Source organism: Nelumbo nucifera, chromosome 1, assembly GCF_055504915.1.
Source record: "Nelumbo nucifera cultivar China Antique chromosome 1, China Antique-T2T, whole genome shotgun sequence".
NCBI classification, from domain to species: Eukaryota; Viridiplantae; Streptophyta; class Magnoliopsida; order Proteales; family Nelumbonaceae; genus Nelumbo; species Nelumbo nucifera.
The window spans coordinates 41575353-41597319 of NC_142649.1; the positions used below are offsets into that span (position 1 = coordinate 41575353).

At 39.8% G+C, this 21967-nt stretch overlaps 1 protein-coding gene across 5 annotated transcripts in view; it reads left to right on the forward strand.

The window, feature by feature from the left end:
• LOC104588546 (myb family transcription factor PHL7) overlaps positions 1 to 20801 on the forward strand; it is a 39905-nt gene extending 19104 nt beyond the window's left edge. For all 5 annotated transcript variants that reach the window (XM_010246514.3, XM_010246517.3, XM_010246515.3 and 2 more), the window contains 2 exons: positions 618 to 687; positions 19975 to 20801. In XM_010246514.3, the coding sequence (XP_010244816.1) occupies positions 618 to 687; positions 19975 to 20496 (592 nt within the window). In that variant the 3' untranslated portion in view covers positions 20497 to 20801. The remainder of the gene's footprint in view (positions 1 to 617; positions 688 to 19974) is intronic.
• The last annotated feature ends 1166 nt before the right edge of the window (positions 20802 to 21967 follow it).

The following is a 21967-nucleotide window of genomic DNA, read 5'->3' on the forward strand; positions in this document are numbered from 1 at the left end:
GGGGGGTTAGGAGTGTGTAAGTTGAGGTTGTCTATTGTTTCAGAATCTTGATTTAAGGCTGTGATTCAGGCGGTGCCATTTTGGGGGTTTTCTTTCTTCTCTTGGGGGTTCAGGTGGTGTTGTTTTAGGTGAATTTTACTTTACTTTTCAAAAAAAATTCTGTATTTATGGAAGTTCAAAGAGTGGCAAATTAAGCCAAGCCTTAGTAATACTCACAAGTATATGACATTTGCTCAGAACTAGGTTGTGATCCTTGCCCGATCAGTAATTGTGTTGGACATTTGCTCAGTGACCTGACAATACATTTGCACACCTAGTGCTAAACAAACTGGCCCATTGTCACCCCCTCATCCCCAGCAAAGAGTGTGTGCATGCAGATGCGAGTTTATCGTCACATTGCTTATCACAAGATCACATCAAGAACCAGAATACTAGATTGGATGGTAATAATCATCCAAACTATTATATTTCTATGTAGTCCTTTAAAAATATGGCAAACAGTTGCAGAAAAAAGTTGTCCATTGGTTGGAAGCATGTTTTGGAATACTCATTAGTTTTTAATTTTTTATATTTATCTGGTTTGTTTCTGAGACTATGTGGGATCTTTCTTTTTGTAGTGGTATGCAAATAACAGATGCACTGAAGTTGCAGATGGAAGTGCAAAAGCGGCTGCAGGAGCAACTGGAGGCAAGGCCTTTTCCCTAGAATTTTTATCTGTACTATTTTTGTATAGGAAGTTATAAATTTGTGATTTGTCCTTTTCAGTATTAATGTATAAGAACCAGATCAGGTTCATGAAGTTGAAGCACAGAAGAATGTCTTTGAAATGGAGCAAATTCTGGATATGGAAAAAGGCAAAAATGTTATAACTGGTAATTTAGGCAGAAGATCTGTATAAGTTGGCTGAGATGTCAGACATGGACTACTGACATTCTGAGATATTCTTAAAGCAATAGATGGATACACTAAAACTCCAGATAACAATAATGTATTCACTGTTTAGCTTGGCTAACAAGAAAATGCATGTTTGGAATTATTAAAAATTATATATATGATTTGGAAAGGGGCCATGGCTTGGTGCAATGGTAAAATCTTGGACTGCCAAGCATGAAAACATGAGTTTGAGTCTGAAAACAGCCACTTTGTGCAAAAAAAAAAAAAGAAAAGAAAAAAAATGGCCATTATTACACTAATGGCCAATGCTAGGTAGTCGCCTTTCTTTAGATATGATGAGAAATAAAGGGCCATTACTCTGCATGATGGTAAAATTTCAGGCCGACAAACATTGAAAAGTGGGTTTGATTCTAAGACATAGTTGTCAAGGTGACACCTAGGTCACACGGCACCTATTGAGGGTTACCTTGCTCAAAGCACTATATAATATTTTTATTTTTTGATATTATAATAATAAATGGCCATTATTACACTAAATTATTTATTTTGTGGATTTATATACAGGTTTCTGTTTATTTCCTTATTTGTTAAGGTTCAATCAACATAGATATAGGCATGTGCTCTCTTTAACCCTTGTAAACTTCATTCTTCTTGTTCTACATAGGGGTTCAGCACCTATGTTTTCTGAAATTTCTTTTTTCTTTGTTTTCCTGTCATGAATATGTTGGCTTTTATATTTTGATATGAAGCTTAAACTTATTTGATGAAGATTATTGATAGTTACCAGTGAAAGATTATTGCTGATTGCTATGGAACCTAGGGGATTATTTTTTATTTAAAAAAACCCATTGCCTAGGTGCCTAGGTGATAAGGCACCCCTTTATTGCTTAAGCCTCACCTTGATGCCTTGAAAACTATGTTCTGATTTCTGAGAGTGATCACTTTGTCAAAAAATTAAAAAAAAAATAAAAAGAAAAAACCTGAGGTTAGGTCTGTATCCGCTCCACCCATTCCAAGATCCTTGATTGCTAGGAAACAAAACCTTCAGTAGATTTATCAAAAAACAAAACCTTCAGTAGTTGTATCAGTCTTTCAGGATATCTTTATAGTTGCATACTTTGTCCATTTTTAATATTCTAAATTAAAAGGATGAATCTGATTTTTGTTTTGGAAATCAAATCCTAGACAAACATTTGCTAGGCTAGGTGGACTACCTATGGTTAATGTTGTAAATCTGGTAGTATCTGCTGCAGTGGCATTTTTGTCCTTTTACACCTTTCTTTTTGATAAGTAAGAAAATTTTATTAATTCAGAAATTGAAACTGATACAAACAGCCCATGAAGAAGCATGAGCTGCAGCCTTTCCCAACAGGTTACATAGTGACTAAAAACAAATTACAGCTGAGCCTAATACAAAAATTCCCTATTTGCCCCTTGCTTGGCTAAACAATCAGCCAAAGCATTTACTGATCTCCCCACCCACTGTATTGTTACATACATTTCTTGTCAGCCACTTAAATTTCTTGATTTCATTCTTATAGTACCACACAACAGCCTCAGGGTTCTTCAACCACTCTACCACCACCTTGGAGTTCCCCTCAATTAATAGTTGCTCCACACCCATTTGATTTGCAAACTGCACTCCTTCAGGCAGCTAGTAGTTTGCCCTAACAGAATCCCCAAATCCCAAAGGACCTGAGTAAAGAAGTACAACTTCTCCAAACTTCTTTACTCAGCTTCAGTGAACCTTGAAGAGGGGGAGCCCAACTTGAAATTACCCTATTCTTAATGGAGGAACAGCTTGCCACTGCTGACCAATTTCTTTTACACCTTTTATTTAAATTTATGTTGTTGCCCTAATATAAATAGAAGATTGGGTGCCACCAGTCTGACTTTTTGGTGCGTTTCAAATCTTTTTTCTTCTTCTCTTCTTCTCCCTTCTCTTGTCCTCTTTTTCCTTTGTTTCTACTTGGATAATATGGTATCAGAGCACTATTCTGGGCTCTAGAAACATTCCGATCGTATTTTACTTACCTGGAACTAACCTGTTTTGACTGGAAAGGGAAGAATCTTCAATCGGCCTGATCTGAGCATCCTTTTTCTTTTTTTACCTTTCACTCTTGGTTGTAGTATACCAAGAAAAGGTAACTGTGGTACTCGTGGTGACAGCTGAATGCTGTGAAGAATTTCTTTGGGAGGTGTGTACCTTCCTGTATTGGAACTGTGGAGCATGGGATCCTTTATCCTTCAAGTATGTACTGTTCCATTCATGCTAAGAGTGTACAGTAAGCAATGGTCTTTATATTTTAGAGAATAAAGCTGGTTTTGCAGCATTGGCGTCTATAGGTCTTTTGTGTTAGTCTGTGGGTCAGTCAAATGTGAGTCAAATCTTCTTATGGCATAACCGCCTTGGTCATTTATCGTTTCAGTCCTTGAAAGTCTTGTTTCTTGAGTTATTTAAGTCCATCTCTATTTCAAATTAGTAGTGTTAGGCATGTTAGTGAGTAAGCATTGTAGGACAAATTTTCCTTCAATTAATAAAAGATCAAAATTTCCTAGAAATAACATCAGAGAGGTGATAAGGCATCACCAGAAGAAGAACAACCTCAAGACCCCCAAATAGACCCGCAAACCTCACACATTACAAACATGAGGAAGCCCCACCCATTCCAAGCGAAGATCAAAACAACCCCCCCACCCAACATGAGAAACCCAAAAATAAAAAGGCCATTAACCCAACATCTTACCCTAATCTAAACCCCTCCTTGCTGCCCAACCAAGCCTTCAATCTTCATCTGTGAATGGATCTTCCTAGTCAAAAAAAAATCCTCATCCCATGACTTAGCTCCTTTCCAATAGGCTTTCTTCATCTTCTCTTCCTTTTTTTCTTTTAAATTCCTCAAAAGCCCTTCCGGCGAACTCCTTACCACTCCAAAAGCACAGACCTAGGCTTTTATCAATAACCTCTCTTTCCACTACTTTCTGGATATACACTTCACCTAAATCCCCATTAATTTCAACATTATTTTGTTACAAACAGTTCATATCAGACTCAGGACCCACCCCACTTAACTTGTTTTCCTGTTGTTCCTTCTCCGAAAGGGAGATTGAAGACTGCACTTGCATCGAAGTCCTCCTATGATTAGAGATAGATGTCCTGTTTCCTCTCCATCTTTTCCTTCTATAGACCCATTTGTAATTTTTTGTAGGTCCTGCCCCTGCCAAGCCGAGTTTAAGTCTAGAGAATATATTTGTGACATGCACAATATTTTGATTTCTAGAGCTACACGGTTTCCTACTACTTGTCTCGATGATTTGTTCCCCTTCTTTCTCTTCAGGGTTGTTTCTATGACCTAAATCTACACGCAACCTTTCAATCCTCGCCTCTTCGAAGTGCGACACATTCCAAACGTGGTCAGCCTGTCCACTAGTGCCTTTCCTGGCACCTGAAGCTTCCTTGCCTATAGCCTTAGCTTTACTTGCAACCTAAGCCTCGTCACTGCCACTCCTAGCTTCCTCCTCCCCCCCTTCCGTCCTCATTGGACCAATTGAAACAACCTTGCCCAAAGCCAAAAGCCTTGTGTTTTCACTACCACAACTGCCTGTAGCCAAGTCCCCGGACTCAGGGGAGGTGGAAGTCCCATTTGTGCTATTTCTTTCTTGCCCTTCATCTCCGACGCCTCTAGTCTCCAAGGCAGGAGAGCAAAAATTGAAGCTCACCTTTGAACCACCAATGATCCTATTTTTTCCACTTTTATCAAACTTTGCGATCACTCATATTCATCTGTTTCGCTTTCTATCCCTTATCTCCATCCAGGCGCACCTACATGTAGTTCCGCTTCTCTTAAAGCTTGGTCTGTTGATTCCTAGAAGCTTTCCACTACTAGGTTTTCTAGTTTTTCTTTCCTGTCTTCCACTATGCCCATTGGTGCTGGGACTTGAACTCCGGACAAAGGTTTTTTTGGACGAGCCCACCACTTCAATCGAACACTTTGAACAGAGGTAGAAGATAACCTCTCTTCACGAGTCACGTGATGATTTAGAAAGTCACCTGACCTACTTTCAATAACCCGACCCAAACTTAAAACCGGTTCTACCTCTGTAACTCGAATTGGTTCAGGCCAACTCTGGCTCAATTTCAAACTACCAATGGGCCCAAACTTCTTAGATGACGTGTCCCCAGCTCCCCGCATTTATCAGACTCCATAAAACAATTTACACCTGGCCCTATTTCGCTACTTTCAAGAAAATTTGACTCCCCAAATACCACACGTGAAACCTCTTCATTAATTTCCAACGTTTGGTTCAGCATTTCCTTATCACGTGTCACCCAATCCTCATGGTTACCTTTGTTTTCTTTCTTGGTGAGCTTCATCCACCGTGATGCTTCAGCTTCTAGCAAGGCCCAAACTTGGAGCTAGAGATTGCTAGCAAGTAGATTCAGACATCTAGGGATTTATTCAGGTTTCAACCTGTTAAGTCCTTAAGTTTGCTGGACTGGGAACAGGTTATTAAGATACTCCTAAACACAGCTTAAAAAAAAATAATAATAACAATAAAGAAGAAAATGGGCTTTCTTATAAGCCCAGTCAATCCTATTGGTGGGCTGAAACATTTTAATAAAAAAAGGGGCCTGCAGTCTAGTTTAGTGAACAACAGGCCCCAAGTTAATTGGGCTTGTTTGTAATGCAATAAGCATTTAATGGGCCTGCAGTAGAGCCCATTCGATGGAACAACAGGCCCTAAAAGAATAAATCTATATTAATTAATTTCTTTTGAGGTGTCCCACTTATTTATAAGGGGATGCCACTTGTCCTATTCTAACAAGAGGGCTATTTTCCCTCCTTTAACCACTTGAAGTGAGGGGACACATATCACCCTAGGGGAGAGAGGTACTTTCCCTCCTTTAACCACTTTAAGTGGGGGGGACACATGCCAGCCTAGGAAGGAGGATTAATTTTCCCTCCTTTAACCACTTGAAGTGGGGGGACACATGTCACCCTAGGAAGGAGGATTTATTTTCCCTCCTTTAACCACTTGAAGTGGGGGGGACACATGTCACCCTAGGGGAGAGAGCTACTTTCCCTCTAACCACTTTAAGTGGGGGGACACATGTCACCCTGGGAAGAAGGATTTACTTTTCCTCCTTTAACCACTTGAAGTGGGGGGACACATGTCATCCTAGGGGAGAGAGTTTCTTCTCCCTCCTTAACCCACTTTAAGTGGGGGGACACTTGTCACCTTAGGAAGGAAAAGTTTTCTTTTCCCTCCTTAACCCATTTTAAGTGGGGTGACACTTGGCACTTTAAGAAGAGAGGAGTGGGGAGTTGCTTAACCACCTCCCTCCTCTATATAAATCCCTCTCCTACAAGGAGAAGGGGCTAATGCCATTTTGTTGGCCAATTTCATTCAGTTGATAGAATTTACAGTAACAAAAGACAAACCAAAGGAGAAAGAAGAGAAGATTGTGGTGTGGAAGAAAAGGGAAAAGAGGAGAAAGAAGAAGGTAGGCATTGCAGTATTCCTCCACCTTTTCATTATGATACTCCTACAACTCCCTCTATTAGACTTATGCCTTTCCTTATACTCCTTTCACACACTTTCCTCCATTGTTGTTATTATTTCCTTTTTTATTTTCTTCTTCTCGTCTCATTTTATTCATATATGAGGGAGACAACCATCTACAGCCTTGATGCTTAGTTTAGTCTATTCATTTGTACTTGTGAATTAGAACCAAAAGGTTTTATCTGCCCCTAGTAGATATGTAATTAAGGGAATATCTATATATAGGGAGACAACCATCTACAGCCTTGATGCTTAGTTTAGTCTATTCATTTGTACTTCTGAATTAGAATCAAAAGGTTTTCTCTGCCCCTAGTAGATATGTAATTAAGGGAATATCTACGTGATTTACTGAATGAGGCTTGTCCAAATGACAAAAGAACCCAGTTATTAGTCTAATTGGGTGAATTATGTTATGTGAAATTATAAAATAAAAAAGCTTTTCCACTAACACAACCCCACGATTTTAATTTTCACAGTATAAAGGTCTTGTAAATTATAAGCTAGCAGCCTCCCCCCCCATAACCGAGTCAACATTTCCAGAGATTAAAAGGATGTCCCACAAGCTGAAGCTGAAGAATTCCTTCAGGGATTGGAATATGATTGCAAGACAAATGCCAACATTCTGCCCTAATCCTGCCAACTGAAGGCTCCAGCAATTCCGGAAAGAGGAGCATGGCTTCATCATCAACTCCAAATAGGACGGCCTTCGAATCCTCAAAAGGCTTAATCTCTACAGCAGCTTTTAAGTTGTATCTCTTCATGATTGCCTCCAGAATCCTTCCCCAATCTGAAACTTTTCGTCTGTTGTTAAGATTACTTTCTTTTCCCCCATCTAAAAGCACCTTTTGATTTACAAATTCGCTGGACACTAAAGCCTCTGGCTTTCCTTTCTTTGAATTTTCTTCCTACGAATTTGTGTTGCCATTCTGCTTGTTGCAGACCTCTGACCCATTGAGACGTTTTGGAGTTTTACTCTCTACTACTTCAATCAGAAACTCCTGTAGTAAATCTGCAAACAATCTCCACCCTGTTCTCCTTCTACCCTCTGGAATGCAAAGCGTCTGTTTTCTGTTATCCCCGAATATTTCAATAATCACCACAAACCAACCCTTCTCATTTTTCCTTATCTCAACCTCAAATCTCTCCCCATCTACTCCCACTGCACTCTTCCACCCTTGGTTCTTTTGTTGAGAATGTCGCCCCATCCATGAAACCCTTCAGCCATCCAATTACTTCCTCAGATATGAAAATGGCGGCTCTTTTCTCTTCTCTGATTTTCAATGTCCGCCTGCCTTTGTTTCTTCCTTCTTCGAACTGAAACTTCTTGGCTTCAATTCCCACTTCCCTGTTGATGAGAAAAGTTCTTCGTCCTCACCCATCTTCGTCATTATGTCCTAATGGTAACAAATGCATACCATTTTGTGGATCATGTTTTCTTTTCCATCCTCTCTAAAATTAACAAACATCCTTCACTCAAGAATAGAAGAGGAAGTGACCTTGAACTTTGATGGAAGTGCCTTGGGAGATGCAAATACTTTATTAGCTTCTTTGATGACTATTCAAGGTATATATGGATATATCCATGCACTTGAGAGAAGTGGTATCCAAAATTGTGAAAGACTTTTAGTGCATGGTTTTCACTTAGTTTCATGTTGAGATTTAGACTTTTCAATAAGGCAGTATTAAAGAATACTTCTATCATGATCTAACTGAATTCTTTGCGTTTTGCGGATCTTTCACCCATAGCTCTATGCTAGAACACCACAACAAAATGGTGTTGAAGAATGGAAGAACTGCCACTTGCTTGAAGTTTCTCATGGTATGATGTTGCATCTGAATGTCCCTAAGCATTATTAGGTTGATACAGTGTTGGCTGCTTCTTATGTCATTAACCATATGCTATCTCGAATGTTGTAGTACAAAGCTCCACGTAAACTCTCGTTTCTTCAGTCTCCTTTGTTTTCTATTCCCTTGCATATTTTTTATTGTTATTGTTTTGTCCACGACTTATCTATAACTTGTGGTAGATTAGTCCCCAAAGTTATTCCTTCTCCCATTCTTGGTTATCCTTCCTCCTAGAAGGACTATAAATGCTTTGGCCCCGTTTCCCTCGAATACTTTGTGTTCACAGATGTGTCGTTTGAATTTGAGTCCTTTTTTGCCTCTCTCCATGGGGAGAATAGTGTAGAGGAGAGAGGCAGGTCCAGTAGGTCCAACATTCTTCTATTTGGGATCTTGCTTCTTTTCGTGTGTTCTTGAGGCCTAGTAAGGTAGATGGCACAATGGCAAGATACAAGGTGAGGTTGGGATCAGTTATTTTGGGCAGCTTTGTAATCTTTATTTTTGATCACTTGTGTTAGAGTTAGCCGAATAAGGGTAAATTAGTCAACTCACCTTGGTTAAGTTATGAGCTTATGTGGCAGTCTTATTAGAGGTTTTCTGTCCCATACTTAAGTAGGGGCAGTTTAGTCCTTGTACATTTAATTAGAAGCCTAATCACTATTAAGAGGTCGACTGATAGGGTTTAACTATCAGGTTCGACAGTTCTTTCATCTTCTTCTTCTTCTCTTCTTCTTCTTCTTCTCCTCTTTCTTCTTCTCCTTACTGGTTCGGACTACTGTAGCAACAGTAGAAATATAGTATCAGAGCGTGACCTGTTTCAGTTCGTGACAACTTCAGTTCGTGCTTCAGTTCTCTCCTTTTCTTCTCTGGGCTGTCAATGGAGAAAAGTGGTTCATCCCAGGCCTGAAACATCACAGCTCTTCTTTTTTCTGGTGCATAGAACCTCCTTTCCTAAGAAAACAACTTCAGCAGTGAATGGTTGGCTGAAGCTCTCAAACAAAGGTTGGTTACCTCTCCTCTGTGTGCTGTTGGTATTCTGGGTTGAAAATCTTCAAGAACTTGAGAGGACTGATCAGAACCTAGAGAACTAGGTTGGTTGTTGCCTTGGTTCTTGGAAAAATTCCAATAACAGGCTGTGTTTACAGTGACCAAATGGTGTAAGGGCTGCTACTGTAGGTGGCCGAATGGTGCAAGGTGTAATGCAATGGTACTAGTAGAGTTTTTGTTGGTCTTGTGGTGCCCTCTTAAAAGAGTTAAAGCAGGTCTGTATTGTGTGTGACAGCTATGGCTGTGTGGTGGTGCTTGTGATGCACAAACTTTGTTGAGTAGTTGTAAGAGAGCTTGCATGTGGTTAGTAAGTGCTGAATTAATGTCGGTGTAGTCTGTGTATTTTTTTGTGAAATCAGTAATGGTGTGGATAAGAACAAAGGCGTGTGTATCTATCATTGTGTTTAGGGACTGCTGTAGGTTCTGGAACATCAAACTCTTGACAGCAACACTTAGTTGGTGATTGGGAATTCAGATTAGAGGCAGCATTGAAAGAGTATCATGGCAGCAATGGGAGATGGCTGTAGTGATCAGAAAGCTAATGTGGGTTTCCTTTGACTATCTAGGTGTACAGATGACCTCAACTAAACTGAATGGTGAGAACTATGTTCCATGGGCCAAGTCGGTGGAAGTTTTTCTCAAGTTAAAGAGAAAAGTGAAGCATGTGAAAGAAGATAAACCACCGGCTGACTCTCCAGGGTTTGATGATTGGGAACAGGAGGATGCTCAAATCATGACATGGCTATGGAACAGTATGGAACCCAAAATAAGTGCCAACTTCATGTTCTTAGATACAGCAAAGGACATATGGGAACATGCCAAGAAGCTGTATTCTGGGCAAGATAATACTACAAGGGTATATCAACTCTATCAGGAGTACTTTGGTCTGCAACAAGGAAATAAAACCCTAGAAGAGTACTATGCCAGTATGAAGAACCTCTGAAATGAACTCAATGTCTGTCATCCTCTCACTCCAAATGTTAAGGTTCAGCAACAACAGAGGGAACAACTAGATGTCACAAGGTTCTTAGTGGGGTCGAAATCAGAGTACGAACCAATTAGGGCCCAAATATTGGGGGGCTCTACCCTTCCTACACTTGAGGAAGTGTTTGCTCGGCTTCGCAGGATTTCTTTGGGACAGACAGAGAATCCCACACAGTCTGATAGATCAGCTTTTGTGACAGCCAGAGGAGGTGGACGTGGTATGAAAGGGGGAGGACATGCCTCCCGAGGAGGTCGTGGTGGTTCCATATTTGGCCATGGTGGTGGTCGTGACTCAGGGGGAGGCCGTGGCAAAGAAAAAGGCAGCTCTACAAGGAAGTGTACCCACTATGGCAGAGAAGGACATTCCGTAAATTTCTGTTATGATCTTCATGGCCGTCCTCCCTCTAAATGGGCCAATCATGCTGTTGCTGGTGGGGTTGATGTCAGTGATAATCAACAGGCAGACCTAACTCCTTCCACATCTACATCTGTTTCCGGAAGGGAAATGGTGAGTGTACCGCGTGATGAGTATGAGCGGTTCCTCCAGTCCACTTCACAGCACACTACTGCTACTCTTGCCCACTCAGGTATAGCTTGCCTGTCATCTAAAACCTCTCCTTGGATTATTGACTCTGGAGCCTCTGATCACATGACCGAGACTCCAGGTGTGTTCTCTTCTCTCTCTGAAACTTCCACATCTCAAACTGTTACCCTTGCCAATGGTTCCTCCTTTCCCATCTGTGGTGTTTGGCAATGTTGACATGGCTTCTCTTTCTTTATCATCTGTTCTATATGTTCCTAAGTTTCCATTCAATCTTATGTCTGTTAGTAAATTAACCAAGACTCTTAACTGCTCTATTACTTTTTTCCCTTCCTCTTGTGTTTTTTAGGATCTCAGGACGGGGAAGAAGATTGGTGGGAGGCATGAAGCTGGTGGATTGTATTATCTTGACGGTGGTGGATCGTCAGTTGCACTTCAGACTTCACTCACTCCTCTACAGTGGCATTGTCGACTGGGACATCCTTCTCTCAAGGCACTCAAGATACTAGTTTCGTCTTTGAGTCATTTGTCAGTGTTACAGTGTGAGTCGTGTCAGTTTGGGAAACATCGTCGTGTTTCCTTCAGTCCTAGAGTTGAAAGTTGTATGTTGAGTCCTTTTGCTTTGGTTCATTCAGATGTTTGGGGCCCGATCAAAATAGAGTCTTATAATGGTTACAAGTATTTTGTCACTTTTATTGATGATTGTTCAAGAATGACATGGATTTATTTAATGAAAGAAAAGAGTGAATTATTTTCCATGCTGAAATACGTATACAATTTGGTGTTCCAATCAAAGTTCTTCGTTCAGATAATGGTCGTGAATATTTTCTTACTTCCTTTCAACAGTATTTAGAACAACATGGCATCATTCATCAAACTTCTTGTGCATCCACTCCTCAACAAAATGGGGTGGCTGAATGGAAGAACCGTCATCTCCTTGAAACAACTCGGTCTATTCTTCATCATATGAGTGTTCCTAAATGGTTTTGGAGTGATGCTGTACTTACTGCGTGTTTCCTCATTAATTGGATGTCCTCCTTTATTCTTCATGGTCGGTCTCCCTTCTCTATATTGTTCCCCACCTTGTCTCCCTTTCCATTAACACCTCATATCTTTGGCTGTGTGTACTTTGTTCACAATCTGAGTCCTGGAATAGACAAGTTGGATGCACGCTCCATTAAGTGTGTCTTTCTTGGCTACTCTCGAACTCAAAAAGGGTACAAGTGTTACAATCCCATTACTCGGAAGTGCTATGTCTGTCTTGATGTCACCTTTTTTGAGTTTGTTCCCTTCTTCTCAGGAACTGAAGCATCTTCGTCTCCATCTTTACTTCCTCTTCCTCTTCCGATCAGTGATCCTGTTCCGGGTGTTCCTGTTGGAGTTGACTCGTCACCCCATCCAGTGCAAATCCCTACTAAACGACCACCAATTCGGCAAGTGTATACATGTCGAACGACACCGGCCCCTCCTCCAGCTTCTACCTTGTCCGCGGATCCTGTCGTTGCTCCTGTTGCTGAACCCTCAGGACTTAACCTACCCATTGCCTTATGGAAAGGTAAACGTAGTTCTACTCTCCATCCCATTTCCAATTTTGTTTCAGTATCTCGTCTTTCCGCCTCACATCGCCAGTTTGTTTCACTATTGTCATCTATTTCCATACCTAACAATGTCTAAGAGTCTCTTAGTTCACCTGGGTGGCGGCAGGCAATGGAGGAGGAGCTCTCTGCTCTTCAGCATACTCACACGTGGGAGCTCACTACACTTCCTCCTGGTAAGCATGTTGTGGGTTGTAAATGGGTGTATACTGTTAAATACTTGCCAGATGGTAGTGTGGAGCGTCTGAAAGCTAGACTTATTGCTAAAGGGTATTCATAGTTGTATGGAGTGGACTATATGGAGACCTTCTCTCCAGTGGCTAAGATTAGCTCTGTCCGTGTGTTAATTTCCCTGGCAGTTATGTATGATTGGCCCTTATTTCAACTTGACATAAAAAATGCCTTCCTTCATGGTGACCTTATAGAGGAGGTATATATGGAGCAACCACCTGGGTTTGTTGCTTAGGGGCAGGCTGGTAAGGTGTGCAGACTGAAAAAGGCAATTTATGGGTTGAAACAATCGCCTCGTGCTTGGTTCGGGAAGTTTAGTGAAGTGGTGAAGAATTTTGGAATGAAACAATGCCAGGTTGATCACTCAGTGTTCAGCTATGACTCAGAAGCTGGAAAGATTTTATTAGTGGTTTATGTGGATGATATTGTCATAACTGGCAGTGACAAATTGGGGATCGACAAACTCAAGGTCTTTCTGCAAAATCATTTTCAAACAAAAGACCTTGGGACATTGAAGTATTTCTTGGGTATAGAAGTTGCTAGATCAAGACAAGGTGTAAACCTGTGCCAAAGAAAATATGTTCTCGATCTATTGGATGAAACAGGACTGTTAGGTGCAAAACCGGCTGAGACTCCTATGGAACTAAATGTTAAGTTGAGCAGTGATACAGGGGAAATATTTGATGATCTTGGAAGGTATAGACGACTAGTGGGGAAGCTGAAATATTTGACTATCACGAGACCAGACATCTCCTTTGCAGTCAGTGTGGTGAGCCAATTTATGCAGAACCCTCGTATATCTCACTGGGATGCAGTTCTTAGAATTGTAAGATATTTGAAGGGAGCTCCGGGCCGTGGGCTATTGTATAAACCAGGAGGAAAACTTGAAGTAGTTGGGTACACGGATGTAGATTGGGCGGGCTCTGTGTCTGATAGAAGATCTACTACAGGTTACTGCACATTTCTTGGAGGAAATCTTGTGACGTGGAAGAGTAAAAAGCAGACGGTTGTGGCTAGAAGCAGTGTTGAAGCCGAGTACAGAGCCATAGCACACACTACATGTGAATTAGTGTGGTTGAGGAATCTCCTACAAGAAATCAGGTTCCACATGGATAAACCTATGAAGTTGTACTGTGACAATCAAGCTACGCTCCATATCTCATCCAACCCTGTTTTTCATGAGAGAACAAAGCACATAGAGATTGATTGCCATTTTGTGAGGGAGAAGGTTCTTACTGGAGAGATAAGCACAGAACATGTAAGCTTAGGTGATCAGTGGGCAGATTTGTTTACAAAAGCCTTAAGCTCAGGGAGAGTGAACTATATATGTAACAAGCTGGGATTATATGACATATATTCTCCAGTTTGAGGGGGAGTGTTAGAGTTATCTGAATAAGGGTAAATTAGTCAACTCACCTTGGTTAAGTTATGAGCTTATTTGGCAGTCTTATTAGAGGTTCTCTGTCCCATACTTAAGTAGGGGCAGTTTAGTCCTTGTACATTTAATTAGAAGCCTAATCACTATTAAGAGGTCGACTGATAGGGTTTAGCTATCAGGTTCGATAGTTCTTTCATCTTCTTCTTCTTCTTCTCCTTCTCTTTCTTCTTCTCCTTACTGGTTCGGACTACTGTAGCAACAGTAGAAACAACTTGTAATGCTTAGGGGAGGCTGCATCTCATGCCTCTCCAAGGGATGTTTGTAAAGCTTTATTCTTCTTGTTTAATAAAATTAATTCTCAATTATCTATATCTATATCTATATCTATATATCTATATCTATATATCTATATCTATATATCTATATATATATACACACACACACACACACAAGGCGAGGTTAGTAACAAAAGGGTACTCATAATTGTATGGGGTTGATTATGTAGAGATTTTTGCTCTAGTAGCCAAAATGAACTCCATTCGGATCCTTCTATTATTAGCTACCAATTTAAACTGTGAGCTCCACAAATTAGCATAAAAATGCTTTTCTAAATGGAGATTTGGAAGAGGAAGTGTATATGATCCAGCCCTTGGATTCCTAGGAAAAGGGAATGAAGTAAAGGTATGCAGATTAAAGAAATTTTTATATGGGTTAAAGTAGTCACCTACAACTTGGTTAGTAGGTTTCATCTAACTATTCAACAGATTGGGTTCCAAAAATGTTTGTCAAATCAAACCCTTTTTGTCAAGATTGATCAATAGATGATTGTGGTCTTAATAGTGTGTATGTCGATGATATTGTTATTATAGTGAACTAGAACTCTAAGACTTAGAAGGTAAAAAGGTTCCTTGCCACACAATTTAAGGTTAAGGACTTGGGACCTCTATGTTATTTTCTTGGGTTGAAGTTGCCTGTTCACAAATGGGTATCTTTAGTTTTCAAAGGAAATACATCCTGTATCTCCTACAAGATGTAGGTAAAGTTGGGGGAAAATCTAGTAGATACTCCTGTTGATGCTAATCATAAGCTTGGTGGTTGTAATGGAGAACCTATGAAGGATGTTAAGAAGTTTCAAATATTGGTAGGAAGGCTACTTATCAATGACTTGGCTAGATATTGCCTATGTTGGGCATGCCCCTAAGACTTAACACCTTGAAGTTGCAGAAAGCATTCTTAGGTACTTGAAATATCTAGGGATTGGCATGCTGTTCAAAAGGCATGGTCATCTGAAGGTTGGGGTTTTATACTGATGCTGATTGGGTTGGTTCAGTAGATGACAGGAAGTCCACGGAGGTATTATACCTTTGTTAATGGAAACTTAGTTACTTGAAGAAGCAAGAAATAGAGTGTGGTGGCTAGGCCAAGTGTTGAAGCCAAATATAGAGTCATGGCACATGGAGTTGCTGAAGTTCTTTGGGTGAAGAACTTGATAGGTGAACTAGGCTTTATTGTTGACAGCCTAATGTTACCTTACTATGACAACAAGGCAGCCATCAATATTTCTGCCAACCCAGTCCTCCATGATAGAACATGAAAGCTGAAATGCTATAGCCGAAGCAGTAGAAGAGAGGAGGACCAAGAGATGCTGAGAATGTCGAACTGAATGACCCAGTCGACAGTACTATTATTTATATTGGAGTACAGTACAATGTTACAGGAAATGACTGGAATGCCCCTGATTAGTGATGGGACACCCAAACAATTTAAAACACTAAACAAACTAAGGCCCATTAACACAGGCCTAGTACATAACAACTTAAACTCAAATACAGGCTAATAAGAACTCTTATCAGCCGAACCATCAATACATGAAAACCTTCAACCTAACACTCCCCCTCAAGCTAAGCATGGATGTCAATCATGTTTAGCTTGCCAAGAAGGTCCATGAACTTTGTTGCAGCCAACCCTTAAGTCAATACATCTGCAATTTGCATCTTAGATGGAGTATAAGGAATGCAGAGTTCTCCCGAGACTATTCTCTCTCTAACAAAATGTCGATCAATCTCAATATGTTTTGTCCTGTCATGTTGCACAGGGTTATTTGCAATGTTGATGGCAGCCTTGTCACAATACAATCTGAGAGGACCCTCAGCTTTAATGCCAAGCTCCTTAAGAAGGGTCCTGAGCCATAGGAGTTCAGCAACCCCGTGAGCCATAGCTCGATATTCTGCTTCCGCACTTGATCTAGCAACTACATTTTGCTTCTTACTACGCCATGTGACCAGGTTCCCTCCCACAAACATTTAATGAGGGAGAAACTTGAAAAGGGTGAAGTTTGTACCCCTTGTGTTAGGAAGAAAGACTCTTCTCAAAATATTCCTTACCATTGTTAGAGTGGAATATTTTGATCTGAGTATTAAACTGGATAAAGTAAAGTTCATGAAAACGTTGCACAATGGTTGGGACCTCATGAATAAATCCAAGTAAAGCGTAAAAAGTCATCAACAAAAAGGATAAAATATCTATAACCCACCATGGAAGATAAATGATATGGCCCCCACACATCAGAATGCACAATATGAAAAGGAGAATTTGATCTTTTATTACTTAATGAATAGGAATGTCTACAATGTTTAGCAAGTTCACAAGACTCACAATGAAGGCTAGACAAAGATACTCCTTTAAACAATTCTGGGAACAAATGACTCAAAGTAGAAAAAGATTGATGACCAAAATGTAAATGACATAACATGACTCAATTAATAGACTCTAATGAAATGGACTACAAAGTTATTGCATGAGATGGTGCAAGACTTCTATTAGGTGTATCCAACAAGTAGATTCCATATGCCTCATGGTCACTCCCAATCATCCTCTAGGACTTCAGGTCCTGAAAAACACAATGGGTAGGAAAGAATGTTATTCTACAATTCATGGATTTGGTCAAACTACTAATAGATAAAAGATTGGTATTAAGTTTAGGAACATGAAGGACCGAGGACAAAACAAGGGAATCAGAGGCTTTGATGTCCCCTTTCCTTGAGATGGGAGCAAGAGATCCATCAACAAGGGATATTTTTTCATGGCTAGAAAGAAGTTGATATGAACAAAAGAGGTTAGATATACTGGTCATGTGGTTTGAAGCACCAAAATCTATAATCCAAGAGATTTTATTATTACTTGATATAGTAGCATGATTTGCAAAAGCATGAATACCTGAGTGAGCAAAGGTATGAGTCTCCCATACCTTTCAAATTCTTCCTTTACTGCTACCAGCTGCTCCATAGAGGACTTTTCACTTTCTTTTTTTCCACCTAGTACTATAGCTACATTTGCATTCTTAGGCTTCTCGACCTGACCATTCTTCTTACTATTGTTGTTGTTTCGAAACCTTTCTGGGAGATGATCTAGATGTAACTTCCAACAAGTATCCTTGGTGTGTTTCAGCTTCTTGTAGTATTCACATATCACCTCCTTCTCAGTAGGTACCTTTGGCTTCAACCCTACATGTGCAAAATGTTCTAGGGGTGGAGGTCCCTGTAGTTGTACTTATCTCTTTCTCTCTTCACTGCTAACCATGGAATATGCCTGGGCAAGTGTGACTTCATCCTTAACTGGAATATTTTGTCTAGTTATATCGAACTCAGGGTTGAGTCTAGTGAGAAACTCAAACACCCTGTTCCTCTCTACCAACTTTCTGTAAGTTTCTTTATCCTTGGTGCTCTCCCACACAACTGTTTCCATCACGTCAATTTCCTGCCAAAGGGACTTCAACATAGAGTAATACACAACTACACATCTCTCCCCTTGTCTCAAATTGTTCACATCATTCTTCAACTTATAGGCTTTGGCAACATTCAATTTCTGTGAATATGTTTTTGTAATACTACCCCAAATCTCCTTGGCAGAATTCATCTAGAGATAATGTTGGCTTATGTGAGGCTGCATTGAGTTGACTAACCACTTGATCACAATGTAGTTCTCCTACATCCATCTCTCATACATGAGACCCATCTCTGCTGATTTCTCCTTACCACCTGTAAGATATCCCAATTTCCCTCTACTACAGGCATAAATCTGTATTGGTTGTGCCTAGGCCAAATAATTTGTTCAATTCAACTTAATTGTGGTCACAACACTCAGTATGGTATCTGTTGGACCAACCCCAAATTCTGGGTTCTGCTTACTTCCAAATTGCTCCATTAATCAAACGAAAATAAAAAACAATATTTCTAATCCAGAAATACCCAACTGTAGTCAATCCCAAGCTGGAAGACCCAACAACTAAGGTTTCATTGCACCCGACTTCATGGGAGAAATGGGAGAATTGTAGCTGCTCCTACCAGAGCTTCCCAAATCACCTCCAACTTCAATCGACCTCTTCTAGGGATCAAAAGAGGTCCTTCAAGCCTTGAGCGCCATCCTCACACAGTCTCCTTGACCCATAACTAGAAAACTCTCTAGTTGGCTAGGGTTTTGGGCAAAAAACTGCAGCCTCAATTTCTTGGCAATCCACAACCAGCTTCTATCTCTCCAAACCATCTTCCAACTAGGCAAAAATGATTGTAAGATCAGTCCTGTAAAATCAGAATAGAAATCTGGAAAAAATAAACAGAAATAGGGAAGAGAAGAGAAACAGTGGAAGAGGAAGAAATAAAGAAGAAAAGAATGAAGAAGGGAGAAGAAGAGAAGAGTTTGATCAGATCCCTCTCTATTCTCCTAATCTGTTTTATTACACTAATAATCATGGATCAATTATAATCTTGCCCTTAATGGGGCGGCCAGCTATTAAACATCACTTAAAAGGAACTAAAGAATGGTTAACAGGCCCATGTGGACAAGGGCCATTAACACTAACATAACATATAAGAGAAAAAGAAACAAACTAAAGCACTAGGACCCATCCATCCAGTTTCTCTACAATGTGATGTCACAGGTCACTAGGTCAACAGTGGTTGAACTGCTTGACCTGTAACCTGTTGGCCTTTCTGGTTTGATGAACAGTCTGAGTCTAAATGGATGACAAGTTGTCAGACATGCGTCCAAGTCTGATCCTCCACAGATTCTTGAGGGCACCTCTACATAAAATTTCCTTTGGATTTGCTAGCTTATTTGACATAAATGAACAGCTAATCTACAAGAAGAAAGTTGTTACTGATCCAAAAAATATCTACAAGATGAGCCCACTTTTTTATATCAAATATCACTTGGTAACAAAGGCAACATTTTTTTTGTAGTTATCTAATATTAGAATTCAGAAAAAATGTCTTTTTATATTAAGCATATACTTTTCTATAGACATGTCTGTGAGTCTATTTCATCTTGCTGAGTCAGCCTCTTCGACATGTATTGGATTCCAATTCTCATGTATGTGTCCATGTCCATGTGACACCATATATAGTTACTAGAAGTCTTGAATTTATGGTTTACTTTCAAAGGGTCAAAGTCAGTATGACATGGAGGATGCATATACAGTGGGAAGCCTGCCAGGCAGTTTTATTTGGTTGAAAACAAGAATGACCTCCCTTCGCTAAATATTTAGGTTCTTTACTCATGTGATGTGACACATTCATCTACTTCAAGAGATGTTTACTGCTGTGGTCATACCTACATGGAATATGAAACACATTCAGGAGGAAGAAATGTGAGAAGAATATTAAAATTGACCAGCTGTTGCAAAATTCAGGCCCGTCCGTGTGCTTTGGACCTTTAATCAAGTGGATCACCAATGCATGTTTTAAGAGAATAAAATGCATGTTACCTTCTCGTTTTTCAATTTTACTGATGTTCAAATGTTTGATATAATGTGAGTACCCAACAAAAAATGTTTGATATAATGTAGTGTAAGAGAGTAGTCACTAACCTCTGAATTTTCTGTTTTATTCAAAACAAAACAGGTACAGAGGCAGCTACAATTACGGATAGAAGCCCAAGGAAAGTACCTGAAGAAGATAATTGAAGAGCAACAACGACTTAGTGGTTTTCTTGGGGAAGCCCCTAGTTCAATAATCCCTGTCCCTGGCTCAGGTGATAACTGCCCAGATTCTAAGAGTGACCCATCAACTCCTGCTCCAACCTCTGAGGGCCCCATCCAAGACAAGTCTGCCAAGGAATGCCCACCAGACAAGAGTCTCTCCTGCAATGAGTCCTCTTCACGCCATGAACCATTGACACCAGATTCTGGTCATGTAAGTTCCCCAGTAGAGAGCCCAAAAGGTGATAGATCATTAAAGCAAAAGCGGATGAGCATTGACACATTATGTTCAAAAAAAATAGAAGTAGTCCTCACTCATCAGATATTGGAGTCAAGCATGGGCTCCAGATTCCAGCAGCCATGCTCGGTTTTTCCAATCAGAGAGTTTGAACCTTCATCTGGGACACTCCACAGCAAAGGGGATCGGCTTGAGAATGTTTCGTGAAATGCCAAGCGATACAATAATATGCATGGTGTTTCAAGTGCAGGGCTCTCTTTCCTCTTTTTTCTTTTTGTCGCTTTACCCAATATTTATTTACTTCCCGTTTATTAGGTCAAATAACTAGGTTTCGACTTTGGATGTCAGGAGATTAGTTCAAGTAGAATTTATTTTTAACCTCATTTACCTTTCAGGAATTTCTTATATACTTAAGCTCTCTATCACAATTCAGACGGAACACTATGTAGCCATGGTTTGTGTATGTACTGTAAAACATAGCTTGAAATAAGAAATTGTCCATTTGCTTGCAATTGCTTTGCAAATAATGTACATCAGTTCCTAGTACTGTAAAACAGGTCATCTGGGGTTGCAAGCCTGTTACAAGCTCCCTAGCGAGTCATCTATTTGCGCGATGCAATGTTAATTTTTGGCAATGCCCATTTTCTAAGGAATTTTTACTGATCATTAACAAGGTGCCACTAGTTGTTTGCAAGCCACTGGTTTTACTTGGTGTATTATTTACTATACCACTTCTATGGCCTTGCCTGCCTAAATTGTTTGGAACATTTTTTGGAAAGTGATTCCTTAAGACTTGGATTTGTGAGATTAATAGATTAATTGTGAAGCACAAATTAAATGGTCTAGATCTCTAGCTAGAACATCAGATGATTAGAAAACTCTGAAATCAATTTCTCTCACCATTAACAAGGTGCCACTAGCATTGAAATGTGCTATTAGTAAGCCAATAGTTTTATTTGGTATATAGCCTGAAGGCCCTGAATTATATGAAACTTTCATATTTTTTGAGTTGAGACTTGTAGTTTTGAGATTAATTTATTACTCTTGAAGCATGAGTTAAATAGTCTGGATCTCTAGTTAGAAAATCATGACTAATCTCTTCACTATTTATTAAATGGGTATGAATGAGAAAAGATAAAAAAAAAAAAAAATTGTCTTCTAAAATAGATAATAGTATTTTTGGAACAGAAAAAGAGTGGATAACAGTATTTTAGGATTTCAGAAATGTCTGATAATTCAGTGTAAATGGATTTAATTGTATACCATTAACTCAAATGGAATGGTGAGGGAAGGGGTTATTGCTAAAATAGTAGAGGGGTTAAGTGTCACTCTCAAAAGCCAAAATATAGTAATTTAACAAAAAAAATGATACAAACTGAACTACCATCACATTCAATGGGAGCATTTCTGGTTTTATCCGAAAAAAGAAAATAGATGGATGATAAATAAAAAAACAGCCATGGTATCATATTACTACGAAGAGATTAAAATTACAGCCCTTTATTGTGGGGCATAATTTAGACTAAGCCCAATCCTATAAGCCCATTCTAGACCCTAAAAATAACGGCTAGACATGGTCAATAAAATTTCAGGCTTAATGTGGGCTAGGTCTTGGCTATCAACTTAGTTCCAGAGACTTCAGGTCCAGGTGCAGAAATTTGTGGATTGGAATAGGAAA